Source organism: Dama dama, chromosome 21, assembly GCF_033118175.1.
Source record: "Dama dama isolate Ldn47 chromosome 21, ASM3311817v1, whole genome shotgun sequence".
NCBI classification, from domain to species: domain Eukaryota; kingdom Metazoa; phylum Chordata; class Mammalia; order Artiodactyla; family Cervidae; genus Dama; species Dama dama.
In genome coordinates this window covers 43124566-43144735 of record NC_083701.1, presented here as the reverse complement: position 1 = coordinate 43144735, position 20170 = coordinate 43124566, and the positions used below count along the sequence as shown (strand labels likewise).

At 42.2% G+C, this 20170-nt stretch overlaps 1 protein-coding gene across 2 annotated transcripts in view; it reads left to right on the top strand.

Moving 5' to 3' along the window:
* Positions 1 to 20170, top strand: part of ZNF704 (zinc finger protein 704) — a 247315-nt gene that overhangs the window by 213815 nt on the left and 13330 nt on the right. For both annotated transcript variants that reach the window (XR_009689561.1, XM_061123549.1), the window contains exons 6-8: positions 7014 to 7281; positions 9577 to 9681; positions 19765 to 19862. Coding sequence is in view for 1 of the 2 variants with exons in the window: in XM_061123549.1 (XP_060979532.1) it covers positions 7014 to 7281; positions 9577 to 9681; positions 19765 to 19862 (471 nt within the window). In the remaining variant the exon portion in view is untranslated. The remainder of the gene's footprint in view (positions 1 to 7013; positions 7282 to 9576; positions 9682 to 19764; positions 19863 to 20170) is intronic.

The following is a 20170-nucleotide window of genomic DNA, read 5'->3' as shown; positions in this document are numbered from 1 at the left end:
GACTGCTGAGAAATAAGCACTACAATCACTTTGCCCAACCAAGGATAAACCTAGGGAAGGCATCATCCGTAAAAAGTGGTAGAAAAAGAAAACAATAAGGTGATTTTTTCCAAGGTGATTTTGCTGATTCCTGTGGATGGGCTCCTGCCATGGCTGGAAAGAAGCAGGAATCCAGCTCCCTCACCCATAGGCTGGGAATGCCGGGCACATAGCCAGACCCTTCTAGAGGATGGCATGTGAAAAATCACCAAGCACTGTGGTCGTGGCCCAGCAAAGCAGGGCTTCTGCTCCACGAGCCAGAGGGTCCACCTCACCCTCCAAGAAACCCCACACAGAACCCACTCCTTCAGGGAAGGAAACCCCTCAGCGTCTCCCCTCACCTCTCACCATCAGGACAGCTCACAATGTAAATATCTCAGTTATTTGAACGTTTAGAAAGAGCTTCCTGAAGCTAGAATCAGGCGCTGGGGGTCTTTGTTTTAAAGTCCATCGGCCCAAAAAGTCAAATCCTATTCAGCACCACACAGAAACACATACCCTATCTATGTGTTTATAGACTGTGAGTGGCATCACATGATTTTCTTTTGAGCTTCCAGGATGCTCTCCTGGTGGGTGAAATTCAAGTACAGTAGGTGCTGTATTTGCTTCCCTGGGATTCCCTTTTTACTCTGCATGTTTCACATGGCCTTGATGAGTTAGAATCCCCATCTCTGCCAGCCACGGCCCAGGAATGAGCCTGGGAGGCTATAGGAGGATGGGGCAGTTTTTAATGAGTGTTGATTGCTTGTGAAGAAGAAGGGAGCATACCCCAAGCCCCAAAATACTTATCTTGTGTCTGATAGAGCTGCAGTGCACACCACGCCAGCATAAGAAGTACACTGTTTTTCTCTGAATTCTCACTCCGTTCTTACACACCAGGGGCTGATCCTGATTTACCCCCGTGTAGGACACACCATTTTCCCCAGGCCTGCGTGTCTATTAGTAGCACTCGGCAGGCGGTAGCGACTCGCCTCACCCTTTCCTGGAGAGGAAGTGGGGACAGGAATAGAACAGATGCACATTCTTCGGCCCACTCTCTGGGGTCTTTGATGCTTTGCTTGTAGGAGAGCCAAGCCCTGCCTGACCTGATACGGAGCAGACACCTCCCTAGACGCCTCAGCCAGAGAGCTCAGGGGATACGGAGCCAGGCCGGGAGAAGCCGCTGATCTGGCTGAACAGAAAGGCCCAGGAGAAAGGGAGATTTGTATTTTAGGTTCTGTACGGGGATTGTCAGTGGGAAAAAAACTTTATTCTGAGTCAGTGCCCTGCTGCTGCCAGATATGGTCATGAAACTTGGAGATGCCCCAGGAAAGGAAGATTTACAGATCCCATGCCATAAAACCGGGTACAAGAATGTGCATCATTTCCCTAGAAATCCTCAAATCCAACAAATGTTAGTTATTTAACAGGCTTCCCAGGTGGTGCAGTGGTAAAATCCACCTACCAATGCAGGAGACGCAAGAGACGCCGCTTCCATCCCTAGGTTGGGAAGATCTCCTGGAGGAGGGCATGGCAACCCACTCCAGTGTTCCTGCCTGGAAAATCCCATGGACAAAGGAGCCTGATAGGCTACAGTTCATGGGATTGCAAAGAGTTGGACATGACTGAGCCCCCGCCTACACACACACACACACACACACACTCACTGGACAGTTATTTTCTTTTACACAAAACTTACTGTGGAAAAGCACAATTTTCTGTGTCTCAGAAGAACCTGTGGAAGCACCAGAAGATACTTTCCTGGTGGTAGTAAACACTGAGTCTTTCTAGCTTCAGCCTTATTTTTATTTAATAAACATTTAGTGCTTATTACACGTGAGCGCACTCCACCTCTAAGCACTGTGTTCAGCAGGCTCCCGGTGGACCCGGAAGGCCAGCTCTGCTGTCCTACTGTATATAAGGGCACGGGCTGCCAGAAGGCAGCTGGGAGGTGTCAGGATTTGAACGTGGCCAATGTAACCCCAGAATTCATGTTGGTAATCACTGTGCTATAGCATCGGCTTCTTTCTTTCATTCGTTCAGCATTTAACAGGCACCTACTGTGTGCCAGATGCACTGAAACATGTGGTATCTGTTAAACAAAAATGAACAAGACACAGCCCTAAAGAATCTGTCTTAGGGAGGCAACAGAAGTTTAAAAAAATTACAGAAATGTACCAAATCATTAAATAAATAAAGTGAATTGAAATGAACACACTTCAGAGTAAGTCCCTGGTGGCTCAGATGGTTAAGAATCTGCCTACAATGCAGGAGACCTGGGTTCGATCCCTGGGTTGGGAAGATGCCCTGGAGAAGGGAATGGCTACCCACTCCAGTATTCTTGGGCTTCCCTGGTGGCTCAGCCGGTAAAGAATCTGCCTACCATGTGGGAGACCTGGGTTCGATCCCTGGGTTGGGAAGATCCCCTGGAGAAGGGAACATCCAACCACTTCATTGCGACCACCTGGAGAATTCCAGGGGATTGCAAAGAAGCAGACACGCTGAGCGACTTTCACTTCCGCTTCTTCAAAAGGAGCTCAGAGGATTTAACTGATGCTAACTCTTGATGCCTGTCACTCAAACGAAGTCCCCAGTTTGAGAGCTCAGCCCACTTGCGCCCCGACCCCTCGCCCAGCCGCTGCCAGCCGCTCCACAGCCTGCTCACTGGCTCCTGTTCCTCTCGCCCTCCTGCCCTCTGTTCTCTCTCCGGACAATGGCCAGGGTGAGCCCTTTAAAAGTAACATGTCTGTTTCTGTTTTGTAGGTAAATTCATTGGTATCATTATTTTTAGATTCCATATAAAAGTGGTAGAATATATTTGTCTTTCTCTATCTTACTTTACTTAATGTGATAATACCTAGTTCCAGCCATGTTGCAAATGGCATTAGATGGCATTAGAGAACAAATTTATGGTTCTCAAATGGCATAGAAGAGGAAGGGGTGGAGTGGAGAGAGATAAATTAGGAGCTTGGGATTAACAGATACACACTACCATGTATAAAACAGACAAACCACAAGGACTTACTGTATAGTGCAGGGAACTATCCTCAATATCCTGTGGTAACCCACAATGGAAACAAACCTGGGAAAGAATACACACACACACGCGCACACACACACACACACACACACACACATGCACACGCGCGCGCACACACATGCACGCACGCACGCGCGCGCGCACACACACACACACACGCGCGCACGCATGTGGCACTTTGCTGTATACCTGAAACTAACACAACATTGTAAATTAACTGTACTTACTATACTTCAATTTTAAAAAACAAAAATAACAAGTAACCTAGATTCTTCAAAATCCCCAGAGGCTTCCATCATATTCAGAACAAAATACCAAGTTTTTCCCCAGGGCTGACAGCCCTGTGCCATTGCGTCTCCGCCTTCCTTCCTATTCTTCTCCCATCACTCATTGCCTGGCACCCTGAGCACCAGCCACCTACCTCTCGGTCCTTCTCAGAAAACAACAAGCCAGCCCGCCCCAAGGTTCTGTGCATTCTTCTCCCATAGTTCCCACAAGGGTTTTCCCCTCACCTCATTGAGACCTCTGCTCAAATGTCATCTCCTCAGAGAGTCTTCCTATGAATACTCTATTTAAAATAATGTCCCCCATCACTTTCCCTGATTAAGGATGCTTTTAATGCTGCTTAATTTTTCTTTCTGGGATTTATCTCTACCTAATGTATTAAATGGAGAAGGCAATGGCACCCCACTCCAGTACTCTTGCCTGGAAAATCCCATGGATGGAGGAGCCTGGTAGGCTGTGGTCCATGAGGTCACTAAGAGTCAGACATGACTGAGCGACTTCACTTTCACTTTTCACTTTCATGCATTGGAGAAGGAAATGGCAACCCACTCCAGTGTTCTTGCCTGGAGAATCCCAGGGATGGGGGAGCCTGGTGGGCTGCTGTCTATGGGGTCGCACAGAGTCAGACACGACTGAAGTGACTTAGCAGCAATGTATTAAATATCTGTTTCTTTATGGGTTTACTTTTTTTTTTAATTGACTTATGGTTGATGAATAGTATTATATAAGATGCACATGTACTGTATGGTAATTCACAATTTTTTATGATTATAGTCCATTTATATTTACTGTAAAATATTGGCTATACACCCTGTGTTTTACAATAATACATCCTTTAGCCTAGCTGGTAATCCACCTGCAATGCAGGAGACCACAGTTCTATTCCTGGGTTGGGAAGATCTGCTGGAGAAGGGATAGGCTACCCACTCCAGTATTCTTGGGCTTCGCTGGTGGTTCAGATGGTAAAGAATTCGCCTGTAATGTGGGAGACCTGGGTTTGATCCCTGGGTTGAAAAGATCCCCTGGAGAACGGAATTGCTACCCACTCCAGTATTCTTGCCTGGAGAATTCCGTGGACAGAGGAGCCCGGCAGGCTATAGGCCATGGGGTTGCAAAGAGTTGGACACAACTGCGCAATTTTCACATGCATACACACATCCTTGTAGTTTATTTTATCCATAATAGTTTATACCTCTTAATTCTCTACCCCTGTTCTTCCCTTCCCCCTCCTTAACTATTGGTTTGTTCTCTATATCTGCTTCTTTTTTGTCATATTCACTAGTCTGTTGTATTTTTTAGATTCCACATATAAGTAATATCATAGTATTTGTCTTTGTCTGACTTATCTCATTGGCATAATACCCTCAAAGTCCATTCATGTTGTCACAATGGCAAAATTTCATTCTTTATGCCTGAGTAGTATGAGTGTGTGTGTGTGTGTGTGTGTGTGTGTGTGTGTGTGTGTGTGTTAGTAGCTCAATCGTGTCAGACTGTTTACAACACCATGGACTGTAACCTGCCAGGCTTCTTTGTCCATGGAATTCTCCAGGCAAGAATACTAGAGTGGGTTGCTGTTTCCTTCTCCAAGGGATCTTCCCAACCCAGGGATCAAAGTCAGGTCTCCTGCATTGTGGGCAAATTCTTTACTATCTGAGCCACCAGTGTGTGTGTGTATAACATGTTCATCTATTCGTATGTTCATTGACACTTAGGTTGCTTCCATATCTTGGCAATTATAGATAATACTGCTATGAACATTGGAGTGCATGTGTCTTTTCGAATTAATGTTTCTGGTGGGTTTATTTTTTTTTATTTTATTCAGATATATACCCAGGAGTGGAATTGCTAGGTCATATGGTAGTTCTATTTTTAATTTTTTGAGAAACCTCCGTACTATTTTCCACAGTGACTGCACCAATTTACCTTCCCACCAACAGTGTATGAGAGTTGTCTTTTCTCCACATGCTCACCAACATTTGTTGTGTTCTTTTTGATGATAGTCATTCTGACAGGTGTAAGGTAACGCTTCATTGTTGGTATTATTGGTTTGATTTCCATTTCCCTGATAATTAGTGATGTAGAGCATCTTTTCATGTGCCTCTTGGCCACCTTCATGTCCTCTTTGGGAAAAAGTCTATTTAGTTCTGCTCATTTTTTAAATAGAATTGTTTTTTTTTAATGTTAAGTTAATGAGCTATTTATATGTCTTGAATATTAACCCCTTATCAGTCATGTCATTTGAAAATATTTTCTCCCATTCAGTTGTTTGTCTTTTCACTTTGTTGATAGCTTCCTTTGCTGTGCAAAAGTTTTTAAGTTTAATTAGGTCCCATTTCCTTATTTTTGCTTTTATTTTCTTTGCTTTAGGAGACAGACTCGAAAAAAAAAAATATTGCTACAATAGATGTCAAAGAGTGCCCTGCCTATGTTTTCTTTTAGCAATTTTGTGGTGTAATGTCTTACGTTTAGCTCTTTAATCCATTTTTAGTTTATTTTTGTATATGGTGTTAAAGAATGTTCTCATTTCATTCATTTACATGTGGCTGTCCAGTTTTCCCAGCAACATATGTAGAAGAGACTACCTTTTCTCCATTGTATATTCTCGCCTCCTTTGTCATAGATTAATGGGCCGTAAGTGTGTAAGTCTATTTCTGGGCTCTCTGTTCTGTCCCAGTGATCTATGTATCTGTTCTTATGCCAGTGGATGCATGCTCAGTCACTTCAGTCATGTCTGACTCTTTGAGACCCTATGGACTGTAGCCTGCCACGCTCCTCTGTCCATGGGATTTTCCAAACTAAAACTAAATGCTGGAGTGGATTGCCATGCCCTCATCCAGGGGATCTTCCTGACTCAGGAATCAAACCTGTGGCTCCTGTATCACCTTCATTGCAGGTGGATTCTTTACCCACTGAGCCACTGGGAATCCCCTTTATGCCAGTCCTATACTGTTTCATTCACTGTGATTTTACAGGATAGTCAGAAGTCAAGGGAAATGATTCTTCCAGCTCTGTCCTTTCTCAAGATTGCTTTAGCTATTTGGAGTCTTTCGTGTTTTCAGACAACTTTTTAAATTATTTGTTCTAGTTCAGTGAAAAATGTCGTTAGTATTTTAATAGGAATTGCATTGACTCTGTAGATTGCCTTGGAGAGCATGGTCATTTTAACAATATTAATTCTTCTAATCCAAGAACATGGTGTATTTTTCCATCTGTTTGTGTTGTCTTCAATTTCTTTCATCAGTGTCAGATAGTTTTCCAAGTGCAGGTCTTTTACCTCCTTAGGCAGGTTTATTCCTAGGGATATTATTATTTATTTTTGATGTGTTCTGTTACAAGTTTCTTGTCTGCCTCTCCCACTAAACTGTATGTCCCATCAGGGCAGAATCTGTTTTGTTCACTCTAATACTGGGTTCCTAAAAAAGTGCCTGGACATAGTAGACTCTCAGTAAATTTTTTTTTTGAATAATTGATTGGTTGATTAGTTGAGTCAATTGCTTTAAGATATCAAGGAAGGCTTCCCCGGAAGTGGACAGTTGCAGGATAAGTAGAAGTTTGCCAAGCAGACAGGACAGAGGACAAGCATTCCAGACAGAAGGAACAGCATGTACGAGATCTCAAGGCAAGAAAGCAGTGTGGGTGAGTAGGATTGCTTTGCTCTCTTTTGCATTAGGCGTGTTGGGGAGTCTGACTACAGTGATGGAGAAGAAGACTTTTACTACACTGAGATCAAGCTCAACACGGACTCCGTGGCAGACGGTCTGAGCAGTCTGGCCCCAGTTTCGCCTTCCCAATCCCTGGCTTCGCCTCCTACTTTTCCCATCCCAGATTCCAGCCGAACAGAAACTCCTTGTGCCAAAACTGAGACAAAACTGATGACGCCCTTGAGCCGCTCTGCTCCCACCACCCTCTACCTCGTGCATACTGACCACGCTTACCAGGTGACTGGCCAGGGGTCGTGAGAGTATCACTTTACTCCTAACCAGAAGCAGTAGCATTCTGACCTGTGAGTTAAGGGTTGTTACTATTGTGTCTGACTCTTTGTAACCCCATAGACTGTAGCTCATCAGGCTCTTCTATCCATGGGATTCCCCAGGCAAGAATACTGGAGTGAGTTGCCATTTCCTATTCCAAGGTGAGTAAAGGATAGCTCAGTGGGAAAACAGCATCCAGGAGAGCCCAGTAGCAGAGTTCGCCTTTTTTCTCCTTTTAAAGCCAGAATCTCATGCAGATTGGACCCTAGGGTGTTCTTGAACTTCCCAGTACTGACTGAAGATCTGATCCCTGAGAAGTTGTTATGAGGATTAAAATCCTTAATATTGTAACACTATCAGGAGGGTGCCTGGTACATGATGTGAGTACTTGTTAGATAAAAAAATTAAATAAATGAAAAGATGAACTTTGAAAAGCGTTGGCACAATGACAGCCTCATCCTGTACTGCAGATCCAGGACTTTGTGCCCTGCCTCTCTGAATTGGTAACTAACTCTCTCAGGCTGGAGCCATGGTTGTCAGTGTTCAGCAGATCAACAGTGTCAGCGTCACCTGGGAACTTGTTAGAAATTTACATTACTAGACCTGCAGACCAGAAGCGAGGGGTGAGGCCGAGCTGTCTGTGTTTAACAAACCCTCCAGGTGATTCTGCCTCACTCTAAAGTCTGTTAAGGCCTTAGAGACAAATCCTGCAAATACAGGACATAGCGAAAACTCCTTCCCCGCCCTCCCAGCAATTCTGAACTCTTTTAAGTGTCGATTTAATAAAATTTCAATACGCTCAAATGAAAAGTTTTCCCATAATTTTCAACTACTTTATGTAACTTTTTAAAAGAAAACTCTCCTGTACATATTTGTAATTTGTATTCTTCCACTCTTGTTTATAAACACTCTCTGTAGAACTGAATATATGACTGAATTCAATTAAATCAAAACACCAAGTTGTTTCTTTCTCTTATGTTAGGTATCTACTTTTTAATTATCATCAATAAGGCTACTGAGGACACTTCCGTGCCAGTAGTTTTTTTTTTTTTCCCCATTGAATTTCCAGAAGAGAAATTATTGAGTCTTAGGATAGAGCATGAACAGCTATGTATTGCCAAAATATTTTCCAATGGTGCCAGTTACAAAACCACTGCCACTAGCAAATATATTTATAAAAGTAGAAAAACTAAACTTGTAGAGGAGACATTCAGCCATTTATTAAGTAGACTTCAACTCAAGAGCAATGGAATAGTGCTGATTATTAAATTAGTTGATGCAGCAACTTTCATTCCTGACTCTTCTATTCAAAAAGAGTAATTCATCCCTTAGTTCTCGTTTGTCAGTATTGCATTTAGGTCCAAAATCATGGGCTTGAACCAACTTAAATTATTTTTCTTATGTATATAATGAGAGTTGGAACATTACACTAAGGGATCTAGAAGTGCCTTTTCAAACTATAGATTCACAGCATTGGGATTTTTCTGTTTATAGATATAAGTGTTCAACATAAAGATATTAAAAACATGAGCAAAGAAAGAAAATCCATCCCAAGTCCCAACAACAAGAAAGCCCCTTGGTTCATATTTTTGGTAGGTCCTTCAGGACTGTTCTTTGTGCGCATTTTTATTTATTTATTTATTTTTGTGCGCATTTTTAAAAGCAGAATCTATTACAGTACTGTTTCCACTGTACTTCGCTGTTTCCACTTGAGATCTCATGAACATTTTACCATGCCAATGAGTATTCTTCAGCATCATCTTCCCTATGTGTTTCCAGTTTTTTAAAAAACATATAATACGTACCTCTGCAATGAACATCCTTGTGTCCATTTCTTTAGAATAAATTCTAGAAGTGGAATAGCTAGTGTACAGAACACTAAGAATTTTGACATGTATTGCCAAATTACCTTCCCAAAATGTAATTGACAACCTACCATCACTTATAAAAAGCTGATCTCCCAACTTGATAACAAGGAATTGTATCTCACAGATGTCCTAAGATAGGTATGTGTATATATAATCAAATTTCTATTCAGAAATCAGCAGCCAAAAACTTTCTCCTTCTATACCTTAGATTGCTTAGATGTATAAAAGGTTACCTCTAGCTACTTTCTTTAACTGTGTTTAATCTCTTCCTATTATAATTTTTTTCATTAATAAAGCTGAAATTATTTCCGAAGCCTTATTTTGGTAATGACAGCTGAGGACTCCAAGGAGAAATATTCTTTCAAAACAACTTTCTCTGTTTTCTATTTGACAGGCCACGCCCCCTGTGACCATTCCAGGAGCAGCCAAGTTCACCCCCAATGGCAGCAGCTTCAGCATTTCTTGGCAGTCTCCTCCAGTTACCTTCACAGGCATTCCAGTAAGTAGAAAAGCAAAAAGCCAGAAATCTGGTCAGAGCCAAGCATACATTTAGAGAACAAATGATAGAAACATGCAAGGAAAAGACAAAAATTGGAATGCCAGAATAATTTTTTTTTTAAGTGACATTTGTAAACTTAGCAAGCTATCTTGTGGTCCAGACTAGCCCAACTTCTCTGTGAAAAGGTGTTTTGACTGGAATTTTAGAAACTAAAAGACAGTTTCATCTGTTGATAAACAACTTGTTGGAAATATATCAAGATTTTTTTGTATGGATGGTGTATTTGTATGTTTCCTAAAGATTTTATAAAATTAATAGTTGAACTCAGACCCCAAAGATAAAAGAAAGAGACTCTACAGGTAAATGGCATATATTATTATGAGCTTTCTGGTGGCTCAGATGGTGAAGAATCTGCCTACAGTCTGCCTGGGTTCAATCTCTTGGCCGGAAAGATCCCCTGGAGAAGAGAATGGCTACTCACTCCAGTATTCTTGCCTGGAGAATTCCATGGACAGAGGAGCCTGGTGAACTACAGTCCAAGGGGTCACAAAGAGTCAGACACGACTGAGAGACTAACACTTTCAATTTTTCTTTCAACTATATACAATTTGACTTTGAAATTATTGTTTGAAAGTTCAGATAGTAGAAATTGAAATCAACTTTTTTCTTCCAAAGCCTAAATAATCCATGCTGATGGGTAATTTGCAAATAAATGAGTATTGAAATATGCCATCGGATTTAAGGATTATTTTAGAATTGATTTGACATATTAAATAATTACTGTCTGAAAACTCACCATGAATTTACTTGATTCTTAACTATTCATTTAGAAGATATGGAGTCTTTTACAGATTATCACAGAATATCCATAGACCTCCACATTGCTCATGCTCAGGGGTTTACAACTCCTGATAAGGTTCAGAAAGTGGCTTATGATAATAGATATTAACCTTACTTTCTCCTCTCCACCCCTTTCCCCAAGGACCTCACAAAAGCTTCTTATTGCAACTGCTGGCAACTCCCAGAGGTTTCCAGCAAATACTAAGGCCTCCTGTGGAGCTGATAAAAATGAAAGTGGCTCAATCAATTATGCTGTGCTCTGTCAAAGAATATTTATTAAATTCCTTAGAGGAATAGCCAACAATAAAAAAGCATCCTGCTGGCTGCAATTTGAAAATCTGTGGCTTCCAGAAAATACTCCTAGAATTGGATGTTTAAGCAGTATTGTGGATCTGGAGTACTTATGAAAGGTGCCTGCTTCATGAAGAGTGGGAACTGCTGGTTGTTCTCAAAGAACAAGAATACGATGGATGACCTTGTTACAAACATTTAAAAAGACGAGATTAGATGTGGAGGTATTAGTTTTGCTTCTGGCAAGAACAATAATTCCCCCGAGGTGGGTGTCAGCCTTTTTGGCAACTTTTTTTTTTTGGACAGACATAAAAAGACCTGAGTGGCTCTCAATATGACATTTGAGACTACCCCTCTAACCCAGAGAGGCAGCTCCAAACATAGAATTACAGAGACCTGCTCTTCTGAATTCTGTTCACTCCTGTCTTTGATGAGAGCTGAATTTTCAGGAACATACCCCACATTGCTCATCTGATGAAAAAATAAGTATAGCATGTAGACAGAACATTGCAGTTCAGATTTCCTTTCAAGTTACCTTTTTTATCAGCCCAAATGGAATATTTTCCCCTTTGTTCTATTAATTAAATCATTTCCTTTTGAAATAAAGTGACGTCACTGTAAGTGGCTTTTCACTAGTTTTAAGTCCCCTGAATCTCCTAAGTGGTGGACACAGCAGGACACCAGTCAGGTTCCCTCCTCTTGTTGATTTCTCAACAAGAAAAGTTTAAGACTCTTCTCTCTATGGATACTATGGATATCTCGGCCCTCCTCTCAAGGTCCTAGATTTTTCAGAGTTCCTCACTTCACTGTTGGTTACCAGGGACATCCTGGACTAGAGCTTTGACAGAAAGTATGTAGAATAACTGAGTTAAGTAGATTCCCACTAAAATCCTATGTGAGCTACTAATTTATTCTTTCACCAGAGAATTCCCAATCTATCTGATTTTAGATGACTTTAGCAGTCAAGCTTGCCATTACTATTTAAAAATAAAGGTAAGGGAGTAGGGAATGCTGCCCTTTTCCAAGGCTTTTGTTCTATTCTAGAAAGATGACAGAAGGTTTACTACTCAAAGTGTTTATGTTATCCTACTCTCAAGCATGTCTTTTTTTAAAAAAGTAAAAATGTAGCTGCTTGCTGTCTGCCCACTTACACTGGGGGCTGGATCTCACAACACCACACCTCCTAGCCTAGGACTCTCACATGTCCACTGACTGGGTGCCAACAACCATCCCTGAATTCTCCACATGTGCTAGTCCCACCCTTAGAAGATGGGGAGCCAGGCTGACTCTGAGAACACATGAATCCCCACCTCCTATATTTGTGTAATAGGGTTTTCAGACAAAAGCTCTAAAAGTTTCAAATGATAAGGCACTAGTATTAGGGGTGGCTTCAACTTTATCCAAACTGATGAACAGGGCAGTTGCCATTTTATTAAAAGTGAAAGTGTTAGTTACTCAGTCATGTCTGACTCTTTCTGACCCCCATGGACTGTAGCCCTCTGTCCATGAAATTCTCCAGGCAAGAATCCTGGAGTGGGTAGCCAATCCTCTTTAATGAACGCATTTCTTGTTTTACTCAAAAGCAAGTACCCTGAAGTTGTCAACCCCATTTAAGATTTCCTTTTCTCCCCTGTCTTTGAGACCTAGTGTTGAAGAGGAGATGCTTTCATATGCTTCCTAGAAAGTAGAAATAATCTCCTTCTGTGAAATCCCAAGGTTTGCAGAATTTTATTTATTCATTTGCCTACACTGGACTTCCCGAACTGGGGGCTTTAATAAGTTCCCTAGGTAAGACTTCTTCCCAGAGGTGTATAGCTGAGAAAGTCGATCTGCATATTCACAAACTAACTATAGATTCAGTCTTTTCTAGCCCAAGGCTATGGGCATAAGGTAGGGAGAAGACCATGGTTAATTACAGCTTTCTTGACCTGTTTTTCCCCAGTGATTCCTCTTTTCTTCTAATTATTTCCCTTTCTTTCGCTATCTTCTCAGGGCAGAAAGCTGAGAGCTCTTGGCCCCTGTGTTAGTCTGCCGTAATAGGAGACTGGGTGGCTTAAACAACCCACATTTATTTTCTCACAGTTCTGGAGGCCAGAAATCTCAGACCAACGTGCTAACTGACTCAATTCCCAGTGAGGGCCCTCCTGCTGACTTGTCAGGGGCCACCTTCTCAGTATGTCCCCACATGGCCTTTTCTTTTGGACGTGAGGAAATAGAGAGAGAGCCCTTTGGTGTCCCTTCTTATAAGGACACTAATCCTATTGGATCAGGGTCCCACCTTTTTTAATTCATTGGGTGGTGTTAGTGGTAAAGAACTCGTCTGCCAGTGTAGGAGACCTAAGAGATGCAGGGTCCATCCCTGGGTCAGGAAGATCCCCTAGAGGAGGGCTTGGCAACCCAGTCCAGCATCTTGCCTGGAAAATCTCATGGACAGAGGAGCCTGGTGGGCTACAGTCCATAGGGTCACAAGGAGTTGGACTGAAGCAACTTAGCACACACAGAACACATATCTTTAATTACTTCCTTAAAGGCTCCATCTCCAAATACAGCCACAATGAGAATTAGGGCTTCGACATGTGAAGGTAGGACTGCACAAAATCTGGCCCATAATAGGCCCCATGCAAGTAAGTAGGAGCTAATCAATCTGCTATCCAAGGGCCATGCCAAGAGGCTTCAGGTCAGAGAGATCATCTCCAGACCTGAAATAGTACTTATTAGCTCGTTAACTGTTTTTTTTGTTTTTTTTTTTTTTAAACACTTTGATGGAGGATTCAAAATTGTTTGTTAGAACAGATTAAAACCAAGACAGGGGCCTTTTTTCCATTTGAGAGATAGAAAATCACAAAGAAAAGAAATTTCTCTAACATATTTACAGAAGGACATATCTGCATTACTGCTTTTGTTTTTGTTTAGTTGCCCAGTAATGTCCGCCTCTTTTGCAACCCCATGGATTGGGATTTTCCAGGCAAGAATACTGGAGTGGGTTGCCATTTCCTTTCTCCAGAGGATTTTTCTGACCCAGGGTTCAAACCTGCATCTCCTGCATTACAGGCGAATTCTTTATCACTGAGCCACTGGGGAAGCCCGTTACTGATCTGATGTGAGGCAAATACTATCTCTGGCATTTACAAGCTGTGACCTCTGGCCAGTCAGTCACAGGACCTCTCATAAGCAATGCCTTCAACTTAGCTGTACAACCACTACCTTGTATTGTATTTTCAAGTACAATGCTTGGCACTGGTTGACGCTGAGTAGAACTTACTAGTGTTGTTATCTGTGTTGTATCTCATTACTATTAAACAGGGGGCAGAGAAAGTGGATTCTCCTTATTGGGATTGACTCATATATCACAAATATACTCAACATATGGGAGAAATCAGCCATAATTTTTGCAGACTGTAATTTAGAGTTCTTTACACTCTCCTGAAATCACACCTAATCAGGAGACAAATTATAGGCATGTAGCCCATTTTATTAATTTAGAAGTAATACCACATAGTACTCTCTCCAAGTATGCTATATACTTTATAAAACAAATCCCCAAATAGAACTTAAAAAGTTAAGATATAAAACAAATAAATACAAAATATGGAAGCCATTGGGAAAGAGAGCTGAAATCACGTTTTCCAGGGCACTCATTATTGTCATCATTTATGAGGCAGGTTAGAAGACAGCAGAAAACAGGGCATTAGCACCATGCAGAACCAAATACCAAGATCCCTGAGTGTCAGACAGACAGTGTCCCACTGTTTGCTAACTGCGTGGCCTCAGCCACTTCCTTACCTTCTCCATCTCAAGTGGAAGTGATAGCATTGCTTATGCAGGGTCATTATGAGGATTAAATTGGATAACATGGGGGAAGGTATTTAGCTTAACAAGTTCTTAGGAAATTACTGCTGCTGCTTTTAACTCTGGGGTCCATATAAGCCAATTCCCTGCTCCAAGCCTAAATTATTTTACCTACAAAATGCAGATATTGCTTATTTTTCAGGCTTTTTGGTGAATATTAAAAGAGATTATAAATAATCCAGTGGCCCATCTTTCACATTTGCAAGCACTGAATAAATGCTGGCAGACTCCCTCTGCCAGTCTCTCCCTTTGACTTCCCCACCCTCAGCCCCGGTTAACATAAGACGCCAAAACATGATCGTCTTGATCTTAAAAGTCTCCAGGAAAGCTCACGAGTTAGGTTGTATTCATCCTCCCGTAGAACTGGGCCACACGCTGGTATGTGAAGTGAGTCCTGGCTTCTGCTACATTGAAGGCTGTAGAAACCCCAGGTGTGTTGTGAAACGGGAGGGGCTGCCATTGGACAGGACCAAGCACGAAACAGGTGTGCCCTCAACTCTAGAGTTAAAGAAGCCATTAGCAGAAAGAAGAACGATAGAGAAGGAGTCTCCCTGGAGTACGTCCAAACCTGGTCCTCATCCTCCCGTAAGCCGACCAGGTCACCGGTTTTTTTATTTCAGCAAATGGCACCAATATCCCTTCATCCTCTCAGGCCAGAACCTAGGATGTATCCTTGACTCCTCTTAATTCATCCCTGTCTAATCTAAAGATTTGTCTTCATATTTCCTGTCCTGTAGACCATCTGTCAGCAGGTCCCAGAGTCTGCCTCTATAGGATATGAATCCAAACACTTCTTCCCAACACTGTCACACCCCCATCTAAATCACCAGTGCATTTCCCCACTAAGTTAGTGCAAAAGCGTCTTAAGTAGTCTTCAGCCCTGTCCAGGGCTGTCTCCAATTCATTCTCCAAGGAGCCAGAGTGATCTTTCTAAAGCACTAATCAGATGTCTCACTTTATTAAAATGTTCCACTGGCTTCCCTCGCACTTAGAATGGAACTGAAATTCTTCATCACAGCTTCAAGGCTTGACCTGAATCCACCACCTCCCATCCTCCTGCCTTCCGCCTCCCTTGCAGCATCTTCCAGCCCCACTGGCCTCTGCACCTGGGAGGTCTTGGCCCTTGCCTTCCCCTTTCCCCAGAGTGCCCTGTAGATCAAAGGTAGCCAATGCAATAGGCCTTCCCTCACCACCCTTAACAAATATGCTTTCCATCACCCTTGGTCTGGTAGCCTGTTCTAGTTTCTTCATGCCCTTATCACTAAAATGCCCTTACTTCTTTTGTGCTTATTGTCTCTCTCTCCACCAGAAGCTATGCTCTATGAGGGCAGAGATTTTATCTTGTTCAGTGCTGTATCCCCACAATCTACAACAGTGCCTAGGACATGGATGCGTGCATGCTCAGTCATTTCAGTCTTTGCAACCCATGGCGGTAGCCTGCCAGACTCCTCTGTTCATGGGATTCTCCAGGCAAGAATACTGGAGTGGATTGTCGTGCCCTCCTCCAGGGGATCTTCCCGACCCAGGGATTGAACCCTAGTCTCCTATGTCTCCAGCACTGGCAGGCAGGTTCTTTACCACTAGCGCCACCTGGGCATGGTGAGAACCTATAAATATTTGTTGACTGAAGAGCATTTTACCATCTCATACCAGCCCACACAAAAAGGGTATGGCCATTTTGCAAAATTTAGAACCTTCCACTTTATCCCCAACTGATGGAAATAGTGTCCCTGGCGTGTCACCTAAATGTTTCCAGTTCTCTGACTGAAACAAGGAGGTATTCTTGGGATTCTACAAGTTGCACAATAATTTAAAAAAAAATTTTTTCTACAAGTTCCACAATAATTAAAAAAAATTTTTTTTCATTGTCCTGAGCACTTAATTCATATGAGCATATTCTAGATTATCTACAGTGGGGGTAAGCTGTACAGTGGAGTGAAGCCTTCAGTCCCTCTGGTTTGCTAATATGCATCCTGGTCCACTAGTGGTAAAGAACCCACCTGCAATGCAGGAGACATAACAGGTGGGGGTTTGATCCCTAGGTTGGGAAGATCCCCTGGAGGAGGAAATGACAACTCACTCCAGTAATCTTGCCTGAAGAATCCCATGGACAGAGAAGCCTGCAGGGCTACAGTCCATGGGGTCACTAAGAGTCTGACGCAACTGAAGCGACTGAGCACACAGGCATGCATCCTGATCCCAACGGGATGGGGGATGTGTGGGGATTCTGCTTCTGGAAGAACATACCCATCCACATCAAACGCATACACTGAACTCCAAAGCTTTCATTTTATAAGAAAATTATGTATGTTACTCACCTCTGTTGGCCCTCAATCCCCCCAGCTTTAGCAAAAAGTAGAGTCAGTTAATTAATTCTTTAATGGAAAATTAATTCTCATCCTGATATGAAAAAGAAAACGAAAATGATATTCTGGTATTTCAAGGACAAGACGGAACCAGATACACTGGCCGCTAGTCATTCCCTGAGGACACCATTGCTGTAGGCTTTGAACTCTGAAATGCCCTTTCATCTTTGCTCTTCCCTATTTAACATATTCATTTATTCCTCCAGTAATTATTTGCACTGTATCAGGTAAATATGGAGTTTATAATGATCTCAACAAGCAGAGTATTTCTCATGGTGTTAATTAGTTCTCAAAAGTAAATAAGCATGAGAATTTGGCTTCTGTGGTAGTTCCAATGGTAAAAATTAGCCTGCAATGCAGGAGACCAGGGTTCGATCCCTGGGTCAGGAAGATCCCCTGGAGGAGGGCATGGCAATGTACTCCAATATTCTTGCCTGGAAAATCCCATGGACAGAGGAATCTGGCAGGCTACAGTCCATGGGGTTGCAAAGAGTCAGACATGACTGAGTGACTTTCACTTTCATGAGAATTTGGGGAAAGACTTTAAATGTAAATTCCTGAAACCCATCCCAAGACATTTTCTCAGTACATCTGGACTGATACTTGTGAATCTGAATGCTTAAAAAGCAACCTAGTATATTCCACACAGTAAAATAATATTCAAGACTTGAGAGAGAAGAAAATTCTAAAATACATGCTGATGTGGATAAACCCCAGGGACATTATGCTAAGTGAAATGAAACAGTCACCAAAAGACAAATATTATATGATATTGTATGATTTCATTTACAATGTATGGTATATCTAAAATAGTCAGATTCATAAAATCAAAAAGTAGAATGGAAGTTGCTAGGGATTAGGAAAGTGTAAAAGCGTTAGTTGCTCAGTTGCGTCCAACTCTTTGTGACCCCATGGACTGTAGCCGACCAGACTCCTGTGTCCATGGGATTCTCCAGGCAAGAAGAATGGGGCTTCCCTGATAGCTCAGTTGGTAAAGAATCTGTCTGCAATTCAGGAGACCCTGGTTTGATTTCAGGGTCAGGAAGATACCCTGGAGAAGGGATAGGCTACCCATTCCAGTATTCTGGCCTAGAGAATTGCATGGACTGTATAGGTCATGGGGTCGCAAAGAGTCGGACACGACTGAGCGACTTTCACTTTCCGGCAAGAACACTGGAGTGGGTTGCCATTCCCTTCTCCAGGGATCAAACCTGCGTCTCCAGCATTGCCGGCAGATACTTCATGGTCTGAGCCACCAGGGGAGACCATGCAGGCTAGGAGGAGGGGATAGATGAGAGTTACTAATCAATGGACATGAAGTTTCCATTAAACCAGATGAATAAGCTTTAGAGATCTGCTGTACATTATATCTAGAGTCAGCAGTGTTGTATTGTGCACATAAAAAGTTGCTAAGAGTGTAGACCTCGTGTTAGTTCTTCTTACAATAAAATAAAGTTTTTTAAAAAAGAAAAAAAAGGTGAAGACCAATGGTACAGAATAAATCAGACTTATAGCAACAGTGGTTTAAAATGTTAGTTTTTTTCTTACGTGTTTAATTCTTCTTAATTTATAGCTGGGAAAATAGCACTTATATGTCCATTCTTTTACATTCAATCTTTTAATTGAAAAAAAAAATTAAAAGTCCAGCTCCCTATACTAGAGAAAGTCAGTTCTCTAAGTGCACGTAAGGATGTTCCCATGACTGTGGATCGGTACTGGTATTCCTGTGGTCATGCTGGCTTCTCAGTGATAAAAGTTTTTAAGCTTATTAAATGTTTGCTCTTTTGTGTATGGCAATCTTGTATATTTACATGACACGGCATTTGTCTTTTGTTAGTTTTTTTGGAGCTTCTGAGAATCCCATTTGCTGGGAGATATTTAGGGTTATGTGAGCAGGTGATGCAAAGAGAATAAGTGAGAAACACAAGTGGAAGGGAGAGCAAAGCGGACTCTCCCATCATCACAGCTGAGAGACAAGAGCATGAGGCGGTTAAACACACAGTCTGGCATCAGGGAGAGCTCAACTCTGGCCATTACAGTTTCCACAACCCTGGTCAAGTTATTTAACCTCCCTGTGCTTGGGTTCCTCGTCTGTAAAATGGGAACGGTGAACACTTATCACATGTAGTTGTTGAAAGTGAAGCTGTTGTCAGGGACCCTGGCACAAAGTGGGTGCTCAAAAGTTCTACAAGGTTGACATTCATTCTTGCTTTGCTCAGGCTCTTTGCTGCTTGCCTTTGTTCCTGTTCGGACCCCAGAATCTGCCATGTGGACGTCTTATGCAAGAAGCCATTTATGTTATTGACTGTGAATAATCTAATTGAATAAACAGAAGGCCAAGGTCCACACTGTGTGTTGCCACTGAGTAGCTGTATAATTTTAGAAAACTTTCTGAACCTCTTTTCTTCTTTAAAAGAGAGATGATTGAAGCTTGGAAGAAGAATATCCTTCAAGGTTTAAAATATTATTCAAGTGAAAATGAGCAATTTGGAATGCCAGGGATGTGAAGTCATGAAGATTTCTGAAGTATTCCTTGTTGCCAGATCTTTTCTGTTGGCGGTTGCGTTTAAATTCCACCAGGAGCATCACCCCATCCATTTTAACCTGTGGTCTCTATGAATGAAGCACTGCCTCTCTGTGTCTAATGGTCAGATACCATTGCCTATGTGGCAAAGGCTAAGGAAATGCATGGCGAGGAGAGCCTGCCCCGTCAACTTTGTTTCCCATGTATTTACAGGTGTCACCAACCCACAGTCACCCGGTGGGCACAGGAGAGCAGAGACCGCACACTCACACCGTCCTGTCCTCCCCCCCAAGAGGGACGGTCAGCCTAAGGTATGAGTGCTTGAAACCCCACATGCCTCCTCTCTAGGGAATTAGCCAAAAAATAGAACCACAAGGCAAAGAGAAACCAGAGGTACAATCTTCCATAAAATTCCCCTGGAATGGGTGAAACACCCATTTTTTCGTTCCCATGGTTCCCCCCATCCATTAACTATTAATAAAGATTTTTCATTTTTCCGGGGCAACAGTTCATGGTTAGTTCTCTTGCAGAATATGTAATGCTGATTACTGGGTCTCTTTAAAGGCATGTTGCATTAACCTCGGTATGATATGAATTTTAGTTTTTAACCCAGATCAAG